Genomic DNA, 19,370 nt, shown 5'->3' with positions numbered 1-19,370 from the left:
GGGTTAATTGAAGCATGCATTTAACATCTTACAAAAGGCTTATGTAAATGTGTGCAAAAAAAAATTGTGATTGTTGATAATTCAAATGTTATTTTACAAGAATGTTTTTTCTTTCCTGTATCTTATAAATCTATAATTTTTTTTTTTTTGCAAACTGTGAGATTGTACACGAGTCATTCATTGGTCATACACTTCTAAATGCATAATGTTTTTCTTTTTACAAACTGATTGTGTTCTGTAGTAATCAACTGCATGCTATAGTGCTTAATTTGTATGTTTGAATGGACATTTGTAATGTTGTTGATGATCTGAGAATTAGAACTGAGAAAGAATCAAAGGGTTTTTGAAATTAAAGTTTATTCCAAAAGAGAAGCTGAAAAGACGGTCTACCTAAACTGTTGTACAGTTGTGAATACCTTTGATAAATGCAAGAGACGATACATTTAATTTAATATGGGTAATTTTATGAGCATAAACATGCCTTGCAACCATTCTCTAAAGACTTAATTCTGAACAATGCATGGGAACTTATTTCGATATGTAGTTCTACCTTTGGATAAAAGGAAACAATTATGCAATTATTAATAGCACAGCAGAATTTAAAAAAAAATGTATGCTTGTACTTCACAACTGGAGAACTGTCACCATGCCAACCCTGTTCTGGACACAAAGCATGTTTTTTGCTTTAAGCATAAGTGCACTATTTCTGCGTGGTTGCCAAAAATCATCTTGGCCTGGGTCAAAAGCCAGATGACAATGTGGGTTGCTATCACTGATTTTTAAAATGATACTGTAGGGTCATTTTTTTAAAATATCTAAATTAAAGAGAAAAAGAAAATCACATTCATGTCATCCTTTGCAAACTTCAAATCTCCTTTATCATTTTATTAAATAACCACAGACTGTCCTGTACAAGAACATATATATTATGGAGAGAGAAAGACAACCAGAGTGACAAAGCAGTCAGGCTTCAAATAAGAAAAGGCAGATGACAGAATCCATAACTGATGCAACTCTACTGCTCCTGAAAGAGAAGAGAAAACAGCTGTCAGGATTTTAAACACTTCAACTGATATTCAAATGTCTTGAGATTCAATGCATATGATCTTATGTTAAAGGTGACAAACAAATCAGCGTGTAGAAACTGATGTGAACGAGAGCACATACAGTCCACCAAAGAAAAGCATACATACAAACTTTATGCATTGGTACATTAGATGACTTGATTCTCAGGTGATTTTAAACAAAGCAAGTGTGTACCGTGATCATCTGCGTGTATACAAATATTCATAACTCAAAAGTCTAGTTTGCTGTTAGTTGTAGATTTTTGGTATGGTTTTCAGAACTGATTAGGGTGAACAGGGTTTCATTTAGTGTGTGTGTGACTATGTAATTGCTTTTGTTGTATTAATTATGCAGGAAAGCACTTTGGTAAACGGCAGTTGTTGTAAATGTGCAATAGAAATAAAATTTGTATTGTGTATTAATTACACTGTCACATAACATGCCGTGTTCATATCCAGTGAATTTCTTTAATGATTTCATTTTAAAAACACATTGTACCAACTGAACATAATTGAACAAATAATTAGATGGGCAAAAGTACCTTTTTTGTCAGTGTTATAATTATTATTAACCTAAACAAATAAAAAACATGAAGCTAGCTGTTTGCCAAGGAAACATTTCCCATTTTCATTTAGTTTAAGTTGAAGTACTAAAATAAAAAACTGAATTAAAAACTACAAACAGACAATTATAAAGAAAAATGACAAAAACATACAACAAAGTGACTAAAACTTTAACAAATTACAATGAAAACAGACAAATAAAATCCAATTCAAAATATTAACAAAACAGGACATCGAAATTTAGGATAATTAGGGACCAAGCACTGAAAGTGTGTGTTAGTTTTATTCTTCTTATAACAACAATACATTATAATGTAATATACACCAAGTTTAAATAGCAAAAGATTCTATTTACACTATGTAAAATATCAGTATTTTCTTTGCCAGTTAGTTAAATAGTTATATATATGAATATTGGCAGATAGTATTTGCACCTCAGTGTTGTTGTAGATTAAACGGTATACAATAATAACAGAGTGTAAATGATTATATTTATTAAAATTAAGAAATGAATATCGCCTTATTGGGACAATAACCAACCAATAAATACTTTATAATTAAACACGTTAGACACTTTATTTCCACTTTTCAAATGTTTTCTTCATTTTTCGTGAAAATAAAAGCCTTTCCGATCTGATATGTGATGGGAAAATGGAGTAGAGCGAGTTCGGCAAAAGAAGGATTCTAACTCGGGTTGATTTGGGTCGAAACTTTCTGCCATGCACCGTCCTTAACCCTACACTATTGTTACTGTGGACAATCCAGTGTCTTCCGTAGTTTTGTCTGGCATTAATGTAAACAGCCTCAGCCAACAAGGTGGGCTATTTGCACTCCATATTAATAATTCATCTGCCATGGATAATACTTATAGGAAAATGATCAAATTTGGCACACTTATAGAGGTGGTCCTGAATAGTAATCTGACCAACTCTGTGATCTCTAGTTCTATGCGTGTTTTGACAAATGAGCCCAAGGTCTCCAATGCAAACTGTGTTTTTGCCGCATGGACATGAACTGCAAAGGTAATGGTGAGATTTGATGGTTTCTAGAAATCAAAAACACAAACCTTAGCAACTTTACTGTGCAGTACATAATGTGACCTGAAGTCATTCTGGCAGTTGGAATACGCCATGCCAAGACCCAGTCCCGTACCCAAGGCAATGGGTGACGTCCGGCCTGCAAAAACATCTTGATATATTACGATGGATGAAGATTTACACAAGGTTTACACAAGGTATAGTATAAAATACTTACGCTTGAAGAATACAACAGAGAACACAATTCCTAGACCCAGCCCGGTACCTACAAGAGAAAACCAATATAATACAAAATTACTCTTGCCTGTGGCACTGTGATGGTGTTAAGATTGCAATACCATGGTACTTTGCATTGTATTTTAAGAAAACACTATGATAATATAGAAAAACAGTCCAAAACGCTTCAAACCATGGATATACCATTGTATCATGTCCAAAATACTACGGTAACTATCCATAGTACTAGTAGTATGTCACTGCCATAGTATCTAAACAATGACGAGATTAGTAGAAGGCGGTCCTAGTAACGTTAGTCATTCTTTTAATACATCACAAAAACATTAGTTCTCAAAGGCTAACACACTCTCAAAACATAACGAGTTACAAACTTAGACAGGATTTATGGGTGAACCGCCGTCTAGTTATTAAGTTCACAACGTGAGTCAAATCCGATGTGCGAGTGAGCGTCTTATCTTATCAATGACCTGAGTGCCCTACACGGACTTGACCCCCTGCCGTGAATTAAGCAGATTATTAAATGAAACCAATCCTTACCGACTTTAATAGCGCAGTCTGCGAGGCAGCGATCCCACTTTTGGCCGATCTCTTTCTCAGACATGATGACAGCAGACTGGATGACTTTAGCTTGAAGGCTGCACTAGAACGCTGTCATACTTTCCTTCTCCGACAGTGCAAGTATATTCGCGCTACATGATGGCGCCACCAGCTGGACAGGCGGGGGATAATGCAAGTTTAATTAAAGGGATAGTTCACCAAATTTTTTTTAATTCCATCATCATTTACTCATCCTCAAGTTGTTCCAAACCTGTATGAGTTTCTTTCTTCTGTTGAACACAAAAGAAGATATTTGAAGAATGTGGATAACAAGACAGTTGATGGCACCCATTGACTTCCATAGTATTTTTTTTCCTACTATGGAAGTAAATGGCTACCGTCAACTGTGTGATTACAAACATATTTTAAAATATCTTCTATTTCTTCTTCTATTATAAAATATCTTCTATTTCTTCTTCTATTATAAAATATCTTCTATTTCTTCTGTTGTGTTCAACAGAAGAAATAAACTCATACAGGTTTGGAACAACTTTAGGGTGAGTAAGTAATGACAACCTTTGAATTTTTGGGTGAGCTATCCCTTTAATATAATAGTACAAAATGATATTATGAGGAAAATGTAAAAATTTATCGAAATTTTGTATTAAGCCTCTGGTGTTGTCTGGTCATATTAGACAAAAAAAATAAATTGCTGCTTCATTGGAATGGTACGAAACTCTGACATTTAGAAAAAGCTAAATGTTTGTAAAAAAAAATTTGCACTTATGTCCACGGTCAAACATGACCGCCATAAGAAATTATTGGGAAATAGGCAAAAATACAGATTCTTTGCATTCTACAAATCAGCCATGATGCAGAAAAAGTGCACAGCAATGAAGGGGTAACACTCTGAAATATAAGGAGTGCAAAATAGAAAAAAAATATCATTGAACAAAAATATATTACATGGTTTTACTGGGGGGAAAAAGTAAAATTTCAGGTGTTCGGTGACTTCACTGCGGACAACACAAGTGTGACTCAAAACAATACCAAAGGGTTAATCAATAAAACAATGAAATCATAATTATAGCTTGATAATCAGCTATTTTAATTTATATTCAAAAATAATAATGCATTTTAAGCAAGCAAACTAAATAAAATGAGATTTATTATTAAATAGATCCAGTCCTCCAAACCGGCTGTTTTACAAAAGCAAAATCAATCTGTATGCAAATTATTAAATGTAACCAAACGCTTGATTTCTGTAGATTAAGTTTGTTTTTTATCAATATTTAGTAAAATTAACTGTCACAACGTATGATGCTTTTTAAGTTGTAAAAAACTTCATCACATAAACATCAACCTTAAAATGTAATATAAACTCATGTTTAAACTTGAAAATTTCTATTTTATTTTTTACATACTGACTGAGTTATACAAAATAACAACTGTGGTACACATGATTGCTTTCCTGAGATGAATACAATAAAAATACGATTTTAAGAAGATTCTGGTCACTGTGGAAGTGTGCTGAACATGTGACACGGCGTACAAGATCATCACATCAAACTGTTTACAGATGCAATACTGCGGATACATACAACTTTCTTAACGATACAACTATCTTACGCTGAGATTAGTTAATAATCTGTTTTCACGTATACAGAATGCACTGTCAATTCATTCATGTGACCTAAGACCACCTATAAACCCGCTAAAGGTAAAGCTACAACTCAATTTAAGCCAACAAATCTCATTTTTAAATTTTTGTTTTGTTTGGTTGAAAATGTAAATAGAAATAGAGGCAGATTTGATCTATAATGCACATTTGCTTAAGTGTCTGTTATTAAAACTGAATTTTTCAGAACAGCATCAATAACAACAATAAACATCAGAAAGTGCATCATCGGGCAGCAGGAAGCTAAACCACGCTAGAAAACCCAATACAGATTTTAACATCAGTGGACGCCAGGGCATCCGACATACAAACTGCCATGTAAAGTAACATTTCCTCTATTCAGAGTCCTGTTTGTCATCCGTCTCTGGTGGGCTCGTGTCCTCTCTATTCGGCCTCACGGCGCTGCTGCTGATGGACAGAAGATCCCTCAGCTCTTTGTTTTCAATCTGCATCAACAAAAAGGTGTTTTATCAACATACACTGAATATGCAGCAATATTATTGGTTTGGCTGCACTGACACTATTGGATGAAGCGAAATAACAACACAAGTCTTCTGTAGAGCTGCCTTACAGCAGAATTAAACACTAGGGCTGCACGATTTGGGGAAAATGTCATATTGCGATTATTGAGGTCAATATTGCAATATGCGATTGCGATATAATAAACAAATGGTTTCATGTGTCAACTTGCTTGGTTCTAAATCAAAATGCACACACAGATTAGTGATAATTCTGAAATGTGTATTTCTCAACTCAAACTAGCAACAACAACTAAATGATTGATAACACCTATAATGATCAATAAGCCATTGATGTCTGGATAAAAAAATATTTTAATTTAAGTGAACTTCAAACAATCCTCACATAAACCCATAATAAATGTCATATTTACCTGTGCTCTTCCTGTCTAACAGGTAGGACATATATATACAGAAATTGAATAAAGTTATCAAACAGTCTGCGCTGCATAAATTATAAATTATATGGACTAAAATCCTATTTAAAGCTACACAAGTTATTTGGTCAAGAGCAGTGAGTGTTTTTCTCTGTTTCCTTTGTTCTTTGATTAACTTTACTGACCGAAAGCATTATTGGATGCTGGCCCTTTAAGAGTTGCTGACAGAGACGCAGATCTCACACGCGCCTTATTCTCTCACAACTCTTTCCGACCATCGTAAGACTGCTCTTATGTTATGAAGACACTCGACAAATGATATTTTGGCATAATTGTGTGTGTTATTGTTCGTTCACTTCAAGCGGAAAGAGAACTGTATTCTGGCGTGCGGTCTGTGCATGCGCATGAATGATACTGGCGCGCTCTTTCAGTCAGAACATACACAGGGAGCGCGCTCTCTTTTGACTTGTCTCGCTGAATGGTTTAAAGCATTCGCATGAATAAGAGCAGGATCGTGTAACACTAGCCAAAGGATGACAAAAAATAACAGATGCTGCGTTAACAGCCCTAATTTGTTTATTTCATATAAAATCGCAGGATTTTGCGTCATATAATCGCATAGGCTTGACATCGCGATTACGATTGCGATATGATTAATTGTGCAGCACTTAAACACGTTTCATAATGAACTTTGCAGTTATTGAACTGAACTGAATCAACACTGACTTGAGCTGAATGATGACACTATCGTCTTTTTAGAGCTGCTTTACAGCACAATTTGAATTAGTCTCATATTTGATGTTTTCATCATTCAGTCTGATACTTTCCTGTTATGTGAAGCTGCTTTCAAAACAATTTCTATTGTATAAAGCGCTCTAAATAAAGGTGACTTGAAAATAAAGGTGAGATACAAAAGCATAAGTGTCTAATCGGGCAAAATCAAATAAAGCCAGTACCTCGAGCTGTGCCAGTCGCTCTTTCACCGAGCAGTAGTGTCGGTCGTCCATCTGTACAGCTTGACGCATAACTTGACCCATTTCACAGATCCGCTCCAACTGGTTTTGAACCTCCTGGGAAAAATAAAAGCTTATTTTAGGTTTCGTTCTGACATATTTTTGAACACTGAATCAGACTTATTTTAAAGTGCCTCTATTATGCTATTTTAAAGATTGCTAATTTTGTTTAGCAATCTTTTTTTGGAGTCTCCTACAAAAGGTTTATATGCATCCAGGGTAAAAAAAACACTTACATTTTCTCATAATATCCATTGCAGTGTTCGAATCGGTTCAGTAAAAGATTCAGTCTCTCTAAACCCCTCCTTTCCGAGAGCTACTCTGCTCTGATTGGTCAGATGGCTCAGTCTGTTGTGATTGGTCGATCGCTTACAACATATGTCCCGAAACCAAACACTCATTACCATATCTGAATTTCAGCTGTGGATCCTCCTCAGCACTTGATACATAGTGATACGAACAGTAACGATGGCGTTGGTTTTTACTGTATTCATTTAAACACGAGTCCTCATGCTTTGGATGTGCAGCAAAGTGGATTTGCTTTCTCAGCACTGAAAACAGCGTCTTCTCGGCATGTCGACACATGAACCAAACTCGTCCAGTTTCAGCTACAAATGCAGTGTTTGAGGGTCAAAGCAGACGTAGACACATGGTTTTGTTGCATTGTCCAATTTTGTTATAAAACCTACGTAGCTTCGTGCAGGAATTGAGACTGAGACACTCTTTGAAACTTTGCAGACCTTTTACATTCACAAACAGCTGTGTTACACACTACATGAAGTGTAATATTTGAAAAAGCATAACAGGGGCACTTTAAAGGAAAGACATCAACTACTGAGAAATCAAAGGTTTGGCACCATGGCATGATCCTGGTGAAGGTTGAGCACAGGTTTAGTATCCAGCTCTTTCTTTTCCATCATCAGCTGAAGCATCTGCTTTCGGTACCGGCCCATGATCAGCTCTAAAGCGTACTGGTGCTCCTCCAGAGACAGCCAGAGATCTGTGAACAGCACAACGAGTCGAATCAAGGTTTCACTTTCAAAATGTGAGACTCTATGAAGAAACTCTAGCTGTCTTGCCTCTGTTCTCCTGCTGGAGATCTTTGATTTGGGTGTTCTCCTGGGTCAGCAGGACGTGAGGTTTGTATCTGGACAGCTCCTGATACTCTGTGCCTTCCTCGGTGTACTAAAGACAGGGAAAATAGAGCTTCATATTGGGTAGTTATTGATTATTCTTCATTTGGTGTCAATAGAGATGCAACATATACAGGGTTCTGGGGCTATACAATAAAACTAATTTTATGTGTATATATATATATATATATATATATATATAAACATACGTATACATACAGTATATATATATATATATTGTTTTCGAGAGAGAGAAGAATATTTGACTTTATCCAATTAATCAAGTAAATAAACAACAGAATAATATCTCACAATGATCATTAGTTGCAGGCTTGAAATCAGCATAAATTAAATTTAGTCCCAAATGCAAAAAAAAGATAAAGATAAAAGAATAGATTAGTACTAGAACATTAACAATATACTTTGTAAAAAATCAACCATCAAAATTGTATATTATCAAGTTTATTCCTGATTTTACTTTGCACAAAATGAAAGACTAATGTGCATGTCAACAGTATTTATAAAATCAGACATCATATCAATTATCAGCCATAACACAAAAATAACGATCAGTTATCAGTCAAAACTTTTATATTGCATTGCAATCAAGATTTTATCCACAGATTTTCCTGGAGTAACCGGAGGCAACAGATAAAAATGATGTTCTTACTCTATGGTTTTGTCTTGTTTTAAATTACAAATATCTAAAAAATTATTAAATCATCATACAAACAAACAAACAACCTCATGGACAAAAATGACTTAAGATAAGTCTTGTTGTCTGAAAAATGTATTAGTTTATTCTTAAAAAAAGAAAAACATCTGCCTTTAAAATATAAGCCTTTGAATTAAGTTTATTTTTTCATAACCCACTGACATTTTTTTTGTTTCTTATTTTAAGCACAAACTTATTTGTTTTTGACAAGACTCACTTTCTGAAGTCATTTTGCTTCTCAAGTTAAAAAAAAAACCACACTGAGTAATAAAACCATTTTTTGCAGTGTTTACCACCAGCCCAGATCTTACACAATAAGCCAAATGCTTTACAGCAATAAATCATATTGTGCAATGTACATGCAAACAACTGTAATTCGTGCAGTGCATGCTTTTTGTCATACTACAGGTGCTCTGTAGGGTGGTCAGTGAGAGATTTTATATCATGCCTTGTCAGGGAGAGTGTTTCCGACCTCCTTCATGCTGTGTATCTTCTGGCTGAGGACGCTGGACTGGTCGATGAGACCCTCCGCGGCGTTATCGTGTTCCTTCAGCCGCTCCAGGAGAGTCCTCGCGTCGCCGAGCACCTTCTCCAGCGAGCACGACATCCTCGGCGACACACTCAAACTACACCGCTGTGCTTATCGAGCGCGACGCATTAACAGTACAACTACAAAAATGTTGAGATATATTACATATTTACTTCCTTATATCGATCACAAAATGCAAGTCTAATAAGATAATCGATTAAGGAGATCTGTCAACTAACTAACTAACTAAAAGGAACTTCCTGTACTAGTCAACGTCAAATACGTCAACGTATTTTGAACAATTTGTTTTCAAAATAAAAGTCTGTTTGGTAAAAAAAAGAAAAAGAAAAAAAAAAAGTACTCAAATTATTTTTTTAACTTGATAACATTTTCAGTATTCTAAATTGTGAGCATATTTTTTTATACTAAGATCAGCATAAATTCAGTCCCAAAAGTCCCTCTTGTCCTTAGATGGGAAATCAATTGAGAGAGTGTCTTCATACAAGTACTTGGGCATATGGATAGATGATAAGCTCACCTTCAATGAACATATTACTGCTTTAGTCAAGAAACTTAAAGTCAAGCTCGGCTTCTATTTCAGAAACAAATCTTGTTTTACTTTTAGTGCTAAGAAGAAACTTGTGGAAGCTACTTTTCTGTCTGTAATTGATTATGGAGATATATGTACATGCATGCTGCATCCTCCACCTTGCGTCATGTTGATTCAGTTTACCATGCATCACTACGATTCATAACAAATACAAAGTCACTTACCCATCACTGCATTCTTTATGATTTAGTTGGTTGGACATCACTTACAATTCGTAGACAGCAGCACTGGTATATCTTTATTTATAAAGCTAATACTTGGCAAACTTCTACTGTACCTCTGTAACCTCCTCTCTGTCTGCTCTGGTACCTATCAGCTACGCTCCTCAAAGTGGTTGCTTTTTAACGTGCCACGAGTTACAACTGAATTGGGAAGAACTGCTTTCTCTTATTTAGCACCTTGGGGGTGGAATAATCTACAAAAAGAGCTAAGGTTAGAAACCCTTATGTCCATAAATGAATTTAAAACTACTGTAAAGAGTGTTGTGATGGAGACATGTTCTTGTTTTTCTTAAGAGTCTCATTGTGTTCTTTTTGTACTACTTTTATCATGAAAATGTAATTTAGTGTTTGTAATGTATGCATTTGTTGTGGTTTGGCTGCTACCTTGGCCAGGTCTCTCTTGTAAAAGAGATTCTGAATCTCAATGGGACCTCCTGGTTAAATAAAAAAAAAAACGATGCAAAATGTCAATGTATTAATAGGACGTATTTATTCGCCGCAAAATTCAAAGGTCAAGATTATATATTATCATGTTTTTATTCCAGAAGACTACAGCTTTAATGTACATTACAACAGTATAGGTCTATTATATCAACCATCATATCAGTCATATCAATCATGACACAAAAATTATTATCAGTTATCAGGCATAATTGTAATATTAACCTGAGGTTTATTCTTCAAAAAATAAAAAGCCTGTTTGGGTGAAAATAAAAGTAGTCAAATTAATTAACATGTTTTGTTTTTATTAATAACATCCTAAAATGTCTATTACTACTTAGATAGATAGATAGATAGATAGATAGATAGATAGATAGATAGATAGATAGATAGATAGATAGATAGATAGATAGATAGATAGATAGATAGATAGATAAGGTGTTTTAGCATGTTGTGTAAACATGTTTTACATTGCCAGCATGTTTTAGCATGATTTAGCACATTGCTTTCATGTTTTAAGCATTTTGCTAATATGATTTAACACAATACCGGTATTAACCATTTATAACACGAATTAACACATTGCTAGCATGTTTTAGCATGTTGTTAACATGAATTAATGCATTACTAGCATGTTTTAACACATTGTTAACATGTTTTAGCATATTTTTTAGCATGCTTTAACCCAGTGGTTCTCAAACTTTTTTTTGGTTGCGCCCCCCTTTAAACTTTTTTAAAAATTCGGTCCGCTGGAGAGGTGCTTTTATGGCGAGCAACTTCTATGTTGGGCTTGTTCTAATGGTGACAAATCAACGGTCTGAAGAAAAACGATTCAGTGTAATTGATGTCCGATGGCGCTTTATAAAGGCAGAACGCTATTCACGCACTTGAATGCCGTTGCAATGGCTGTTTTTTCTTCTTTTTCTGCTGATCTCCCGCAGTTTGAGAACCACTGCTTTAACCAGTCTATGGCTTTAACATTGCTAGCATGTTTTAACACATTGTTAGCACGATTAACATGTTGTTATCATGTTTTAACATGTTGCTATCATGTTTTAACATGTTGCTAACATGAATTAACATGTTGCTAACATGAATTAATGTGTTGCTAACATGAATTAACAACATGTTGCTAACATGAATTAACAACATGTTGCTAACATGAATTAGAATTATCATGTTGCTAACATGAATTAACAACATGTTGCTAACATGAATTAACATGTTGCTAACATGAATTAACAACATGTTGCTAACATGAATTAGAATTATCATGTTGCTAACATGAATTAACAACATGTTGCTAACATGAATTAACATGTTGCTAACATGAATTAACATGTTGCTAACATGAATTAACAACATGTTGCTAACATTAATTAACAACATGTTGCTAACGTATTTTAACATGCTGTTAGCATGTTGCTTGATTGTTTTAGCACAAAGGTAATTGCTAGGCTTTGTCAAGCTAGCAACATGCTAAATCATGTTATAAACATACAATGTGCTTAAACATGCTTGAAAGCTCTAGAAGGAGTTTTCAGTCTCAAAAGATGAATATTAAAAAGCACAACAGTATGTTAATATAATAAACAATACACACTTCACCTTCACCTTTAAACATACTGTGAACTGTAATTTAGAGATGATTATTGCAAAATTATCTTTTATAACCAGTGTAAAATAAACATGAAGCCCCTTTCATATATGTCAGTGCAGGAGTGAGAGTGCAGAAACCATAGATACAAACATGTCTTTTAATGTTTTGCATAGATCACAGCAGATTCACAATATGAGGCATACATTGAAAGAACCATAGCCTGGGAAAACCCAGACAACTTCCGGCAAATTTAGATTTGCTCTGAAAGTTACAACTGAGAATGGTCTGGTTTTAACCAGGCTAAAAGAACCATGGAACTGTATTCAAATGTGAACCATCACTGGAACATCCCTTTATTATGGTAAGGTATCATAAAAACAAAGCAGTGAGATGAGAACATCGGTTTAATTTGCCAAAACTCATTTTAGACAAAGAACACAATCATACATTCAAAAGAGATCTAAAGATTTGGTGTTATTATGGCTTCCAGCAGCTGGTGCTTGTCACACAGTCACCATTATGTCACTGAGGTCCTTGCGTTTGAGGTCAGGCACTTTGGCGTCAGACGCAGGATAGCCAACAGGAAGCAGAATTAGAAGCTTCTCATTGGCTGGTCGCTGGAGGAGGGACCTCAACTGTGGACCACAGTTCAAAGGAGTGGTCGTCACGGTAACCAGCCCAACATTCTAACACCATCAAATGGAATATCACATGAAATTCAAATTCAAAGATCCACAAATGTTTGATGTGTACGCGCGTTTCTGAGTCTCACCTGCAGGGCGGCCAGCAGAATCCCACAGGAAATCGACACACTGATTTCATTGTAATAGTGAGTCTTTTTCTTGCCGCTGGGCAGAAGTCCATGTGTCTGCTTAAACACTAGGATCAGATACGGAGCCACATCCAGATACTCCTTCACCCAGTTTGTTCTGTGAAAGACACAGTGTATTACAGTGTGGAGTATTATAAATATGATCACGTGTTATTATTATTATTATTATATTACTCTGTATAGCATTACAACAACAACAAAAACAATAATAATTATTATTATCATATTACAGTGTATAGTATTATAGTATTATCAACTTTATTATTCCTAATAAATATTGTATTAAATTACTGTGTAGTGTAAAGTATTACAAAAATTACAATAATAATAACGGATTTAATTATTATTATTATATTATAGTGTATCATATTATAAATATATTGTATAATTGTATAATTGTATAAATATTATAGCATTATAAATATTATTTCTTATATATTATTATTATATCACTGTGTATACCATTACAACAACAAAATCAATAATAATAATAATTATTATTATTATATTAGTGTATAGTATTATAAAAATATTATTTAAATCTTAATTATTATAGTCTTATAAACATTATTATTTCTAATAAATATTGTTATTATATTACTGTGAACAGTATTACAACAACAACAAAAATATTAACAATAATTCTTATACAAAATCTGTGTAAAGTATTACAACAATAATAATAATAAAACATTTAATTATTAATATATTATAATGGATCACATTATAAATATATATTTTTTTATTTTATAATATTATAGTATTATAAATATTATTGTTTCTTATAAATAATATTAATAAATGACTGTATATTGTATTATAATAATAATAATTTCATGTTTTTATTTTTTATTGTTGTTTTATGTGACCTCTTAACTTAACTGAAACATTGTTAACCATGGTAAAAAAAAAAGAGATAGAAAAAAGTAACCACAAGGGGGCACTAATATCATAGCTAATTGAGTTTATCAACTCATATTGCTATTATTTGTTATGTGTCTGTAATTGTTATATTAAATTATAATACATAATGGTATAGTACAGTAAAAATAAAAACTAATAAACATTTACCATAAAACTATATGTAAAAATATATATTTTTGAAGCCTCTTGTCTATTTGAAACACACCGAAGTCTCTTCAGGTCGTGGACCCACTTGTCTCCCATCCGTTGCTTGTAGTTGATCTCCTCCTCTTCCTCGACGATCTCTCTGATCTTGTGTTTCACATCGGCATCAGACACCACCACAAATGTCCAGGGTTCAGTGTGAGCTCCACTGGGGGCAGTGCCTTTCACACACACACACACACACACACACACACACACACACACACACACACACACACACACACACACACACACACACACACACACACACACAGAGAGAGAGAGAGAGAGAGAGAGAGAGAGAGAGAGAGAGAGAGAGAGAGAGAGAGAGAGAGAGAGAGAGAGAGTGAATGAAACGAAGAGCTGTCTTTGACTTGTTTCCATCATGGCGATTGGCTGCATTACCTGCAGTGCGGATGACATTGTCAATCACTTCTTTTGGAACCGGTTCTGGACTGATGAAGCGGACAGACCGTCTCAGATTCATGAGCGAGTAAAACTTCTCCGAGCGCTCCAGCATCTCGGCAGAGGAGTACTGAGCAGGAGTGTACGGGATATGGACTAAGCCTTCTTCCTCTGTTGTGTCTAGCCAATCATCATCATCATCCTCTGTGCACATACAACAGATTTAGCCAATAAAAAGAAACACAAAGTCACATCATGGCAGTCTCATCTGTCTTTTGTTTTTATTGGTCATCAGAAACTGCCATATATGCAAAATATGATTACTTATATGCAATTATGAAAAATAATATATTGGGTAACACTTTAGTTTAGGGTCTAATTCTCACTATTATATTCTCAAATTCACACTTTGCTTATTAGCATGCATAACAAGGGTATTGGCTTATTACTTATAAAGCACATATTAATGCCTTATTCTGCATGATCATATTCTACATCCCTTAATTCTATCCAATACTAAACTTAACAAATAACTATTAATAAGCAAAATTTAATGAGGCTAAAGTCATTGTTAATACAGAATATGTGTTCCGTATTGCAACATCTTCAGCAAGACTTTTTTGGACTTGAACCTTTGCATTGGGTTCAAAACTCTGCCCCATAAAGTTTTGAGATGTCAGACGATGAGATCTCTTCAAAAGTTCTGCATCTTTGCGCTCGACTTCCCTCTTCAAAGGCTTGGTGTCGAGTTTATGTTTGCTGTCCACTCTTGTACTCTAACCATCCAGACAGTTTCAAGTGCTCAAGATGACACCGATGATTTTCAACATATTCTCATTTAACCTCCTGGGGGCCAGTCATTAATTTTTTGCTCATTGCAGTAATCATATGCTTTATTGTTGAAATACGGGTCTACTTAAAAAAAAAAATAATAGTCTATATATTTATATCCATGATTGGTTTTGCATGTTTGGGGGCATGGCTGGTATGCATAAATTATTATATGACATAATATAACAATATTACTATAGTATATCAATACATTGATTTGAATTATAATTAGAAAATATGTATAATAGCCTATACATAGCATGTATCATGATTCTGATACTCTATATACTAATGTAAAAATCTATAATGCATATACTAATGCTGCTTTATTTATTTAAATGTTTACATAGTATTATTGTAAGTATTTTTGCTTTTGTAGACTGGACAATGGGTGTTAAACTAAAATAAAAAGTCAAGTTCCTGTCACTTACTACTTTATTTTGTTACAGAAATATAGTGTAGCCTACAGTACCGCTGTGTTTCCTGCTGATTTCTGTGTCGTCCTGCAGATCCTCATCCACCCATGGTCTGGCTGTGTCTCCTGAACTCTTCTGCTTGGATCTGTTCTCTCTCCTCTGGGAGTTTTTGAAGAGAAACCCTATAACAACGCACAAAACCGCCACGAACACCGGAGTAAGAGACGAAAACACCGCCATGATGGACGAGTCAACTCAGTCTGAAGGAGTTTCACAGAAGTTCAGTGAAAAGGGAGGGACTCACTTTATCTCACTTTCTTTCTTCTGTTAATATTCAAACAGCTCAAAGGAAACATAAAACCGCACAGTTGTCTCTACTATCAGTGTGCAAGTCTCGTTTTAACACTAGCTGTTATAATAATAATAATTATAAACTTAGATTACAATAATCAATTATTTAATTTAATATGAATAGGTTAATAAGAATAATAAGCAATGCATTATTGTTGTTGATATTATTATTCAATAAACAATAAATGCAATTAAGTGACTGCCCGTTACATCGATTCGTCAGTAGGTGGCGAAATATGAATCATGGAATCATTTATTTAAACGATTTGTTCAAAACCGCGAATTCAGTCAGGAACGAACAATGACGTCTTTATGAATGAGTCGTTGAATCATTCACTCAAAAACAATTCGTTCAAACCTTCAAACACGTTGATTAAACCAGGAATGAATCACCACAGTCACACACCCTGTCTTTAAGTGATGCATTTCGATTCTGACTTCGTTTGGAAATATTTTCGTTGGGGGAACAAAACGGACGAAGTAAGTTTGGCCTTTTTAAAGGTAGCCTACACTATGTAACTCTTTTTGTTACAAATTTACAAAATGTAGGCTATATCATGAATTCATATTCCAAGCCGTGATTTTGTCTTATCCTGAATCACTACGTACGCCTATAATAAGTGTTTATATTCGGACTATTTAAGACCGAGCGGGTCGACAACCGCTGCGGAGTAGCCCAGTAACATTATCTGGGTGACTGGTCTCATCTTTCCCTCGCGTCCTGTAACAAATCCTTCCCAAAATGACCCGAAGCCCCAAAAATATACTTAATTTAATTTTTTTGTTCAGAAAGCTTATTCTATTTAATTTTTTTCTATTTTTTTAATGCCCTTTTTGGGAGATTTTCTTATTTTATTTACCTTTAAATTACTAGATTTAATCAATAAATAATAAATACATAGTAAATTTGTAATTTAAGCACATTCTTTCAACTTAAATTCAAAATGACTCAGAATTTCATGCATACTGTAACTGTACACCTTTTAATTCAGCTCAAAATATCTTACATTGGGTGTCTTTGCCGACCTCTTGTGGAACAAAATAACATAACATGATATTTCATGACTCTAGTCTAGCCACTAGATGTTGCCTGGGAAAACCCAGACGAACTTCCTGCAAATTTGAGATTTGCTCTGCAAGTTACAACTGAGAAGGGTCTGGTGTCAACCAGGATACACCTATGGTATACACTATATGACCCTATAGCTCTATTTGGAGCAAACAAGCTTTTTCATTGGGTCCTAACGTCATTTTTTTCTTCAGTATGCATTCAGATACATGTAGAGTAGACATTATAAAATAATTATTTGGTAAAGTTTTAGTATTTTTAGTTTGAATTGAGCATTTTTAGGTTTTTCTGTGTACTGAAGCATTCCTCGCATTCATTCCTATATGTGGGTCAAATTGACCCTCGAGTGAAGGATTTGTTACTTTTTTAAATTTCAACCACAAAACTCCTCGAATCCATTTTTTTTTAGTGTGTATTCGTGGTTTAAGTGACAAAAGTACACCTCTAATGAACACTACATTTTTAACATTTAAAAAAAAAAATGTCGGGTCAAAATGACCTGAGGGAAGGATGAGGGAGAGAAGTAGTTCCGGCTACAATGTTCTTCCGCAAGACGCACCCTTAATATATGTATTTATTGAGCTGTTGTATAAAAGCAATGGATCGGCATGCTTGCTCGTGTGATACTGCTTATATATAGTTATTATTATTAGACTATTTTGTTTTGTTGTTGCTGATGTTATTATTATCTCTATTTATGTTTATATGAGTGTGTCTGTGTGAAAAAGAAAATCTGGGCTGTTACTGCAATTTGGAGGAGAGAGAGAGAGAGAGAGAGAGAGAGAGAGAGAGAGAGAGAGAGAGAGAGAGAGAGAGAGAGAGAGAGAGAGAGAGAGAGAGAGAGAGAGAGAAAAGGCTTATTGGAGGCTCTGCTGTCTCATTTAAATCCTCTTAAAACATTCTCGGCATCAACGTTAACAAACAAATATATTTTTCTTATGAATGCATCTTTCCCAGAAAAGTCATGAACACCCAGTGGGCCTAAACAACACGCTGCAAAGCGAATTACACACGGACAGAATTATTAGACGTTTCAGTGCATATTTCAACATACATCTTTACATGCTACGCAGCAGATTTATTTTCAGCAGTAACAAACAAACAAAATATCCCAGCCACAGCACTGCTGACATGAGATTTATTAATTTAATTGGAAATCTTTCTCTCTCGCCATGATATTATAATGCGTTCACATTTGAATGATGAGCTCGGAGTTAATTTAATGATATCAATCATAATATCAGATTAAAAATAAATAACACAAGTCAAAGGTTCTCTTCATACCACAAAATGAAAATGATGTCATTACTGCACTGTTGCCATAGTGACCACAGTTTCCCTTTGGAAACAAAAGAAAAACTTCTGTTTTGATTTAGCAATTAATGATATGAAGGCTTACTTAGGAATTTATTTTTGGTAATTTAAAGGTCATACAAAGGTCATTTTGTAGTAGATGTTGTTCTGTTGTTGTTTTTATTAAGGAAATCACCTCATTTGTGTCACTGTTTTCCTCACAGACATGAAATAATCAAATCAGATGGCAATATGCCCTGTCTTGACTTTGTCTGGAATAGTATTCTTCCTCTACGGACGCACACACACACACACACACACAAAGGCACTTGTTTACGTGTGTGCTTTTAAGAGCTGTTAATCTTTACAGTAGCATGTGTGAGTACACTGACCCTGAACAGCTAGACAACCTATATAAACCAATCAGATCAGTGTATGTCATTAAACACACATGGAGTTCTGCCCATTAAACCACAATCAGATTAGATATAATAACGTGTGTTATTCTGAGGAAACAGTGCTATTTGTGTCTCCATGACTTACTAGTGATATAATTAAGATTATTTGATAAATTGGCGTCTGTTTAGTCTGAATACGAGAGAAATTTTAATATACAACATTAGAAACGTACGGAAGTGTAAGACTGTAAAACTGGTTGAAGGAATCCACCTCACCACAGATCTGTAAGACAAAGGACCTTGCTTGCAAATTAACATCTGAACACCTCTCACACACACACTCCCGCATCCCCCACTCTTGCAGAGATCACCCACACTCACATAAGAATATATA

General features: G+C 34.6%; 3 protein-coding genes across 4 annotated transcripts; all 3 read right to left on the bottom strand.

Annotated features, from left to right (window-relative positions):
- Positions 1 to 981: 981 nt before the first annotated feature.
- On the bottom strand, positions 982 to 3,590 carry micos10 (mitochondrial contact site and cristae organizing system subunit 10). Its single transcript, XM_056241234.1, has 4 exons — positions 3,440 to 3,590; positions 2,883 to 2,930; positions 2,695 to 2,804; positions 982 to 1,024 (listed from the first exon to the last, which is right to left on the bottom strand). The coding sequence occupies exons 1-4, from the start codon at positions 3,501 to 3,503 to the stop codon at positions 1,016 to 1,018; spliced, it is 231 nt and encodes a 76-aa protein (XP_056097209.1). The 5' UTR covers positions 3,504 to 3,590; the 3' UTR covers positions 982 to 1,015.
- Positions 3,591 to 5,091: 1,501 nt separating this feature from the next.
- Positions 5,092 to 9,597, bottom strand: sike1 (suppressor of IKBKE 1). 2 transcript variants are annotated; one of them, XM_056241220.1, is made up of 5 exons: positions 9,322 to 9,597; positions 8,105 to 8,210; positions 7,883 to 8,025; positions 6,969 to 7,082; positions 5,092 to 5,563 (listed from the first exon to the last, which is right to left on the bottom strand). In XM_056241220.1, exons 1-5 carry the CDS (start codon positions 9,478 to 9,480, stop codon positions 5,453 to 5,455), a joined length of 633 nt encoding a protein of 210 aa, XP_056097195.1. In that variant the 5' UTR covers positions 9,481 to 9,597; the 3' UTR covers positions 5,092 to 5,452. The 2 variants fall into 2 exon arrangements, with proteins under 2 accessions (XP_056097195.1, XP_056097196.1); XM_056241221.1 differs by having other exon boundaries at positions 9,346 to 9,597.
- A 2,986-nt stretch (positions 9,598 to 12,583) lies between these two features.
- On the bottom strand, positions 12,584 to 16,161 carry iyd (iodotyrosine deiodinase). The gene is made up of 5 exons (XM_056241232.1): positions 15,922 to 16,161; positions 14,619 to 14,822; positions 14,236 to 14,395; positions 13,047 to 13,203; positions 12,584 to 12,960 (listed from the first exon to the last, which is right to left on the bottom strand). The coding sequence occupies exons 1-5, from the start codon at positions 16,103 to 16,105 to the stop codon at positions 12,778 to 12,780; spliced, it is 888 nt and encodes a 295-aa protein (XP_056097207.1). The 5' UTR covers positions 16,106 to 16,161; the 3' UTR covers positions 12,584 to 12,777.
- Positions 16,162 to 19,370: the final 3,209 nt, after the last annotated feature.

This window comes from Rhinichthys klamathensis, unplaced genomic scaffold (genome assembly GCF_029890125.1).
Source record: "Rhinichthys klamathensis goyatoka isolate OS25496 unplaced genomic scaffold, OSU_Roscu_1.1 h1tg000635l_1, whole genome shotgun sequence".
NCBI classification, from domain to species: domain Eukaryota; kingdom Metazoa; phylum Chordata; class Actinopteri; order Cypriniformes; family Leuciscidae; genus Rhinichthys; species Rhinichthys klamathensis.
Note: the sequence above shows the minus strand (reverse complement) of the source record. Positions and strands in the feature narration are given on the sequence as shown.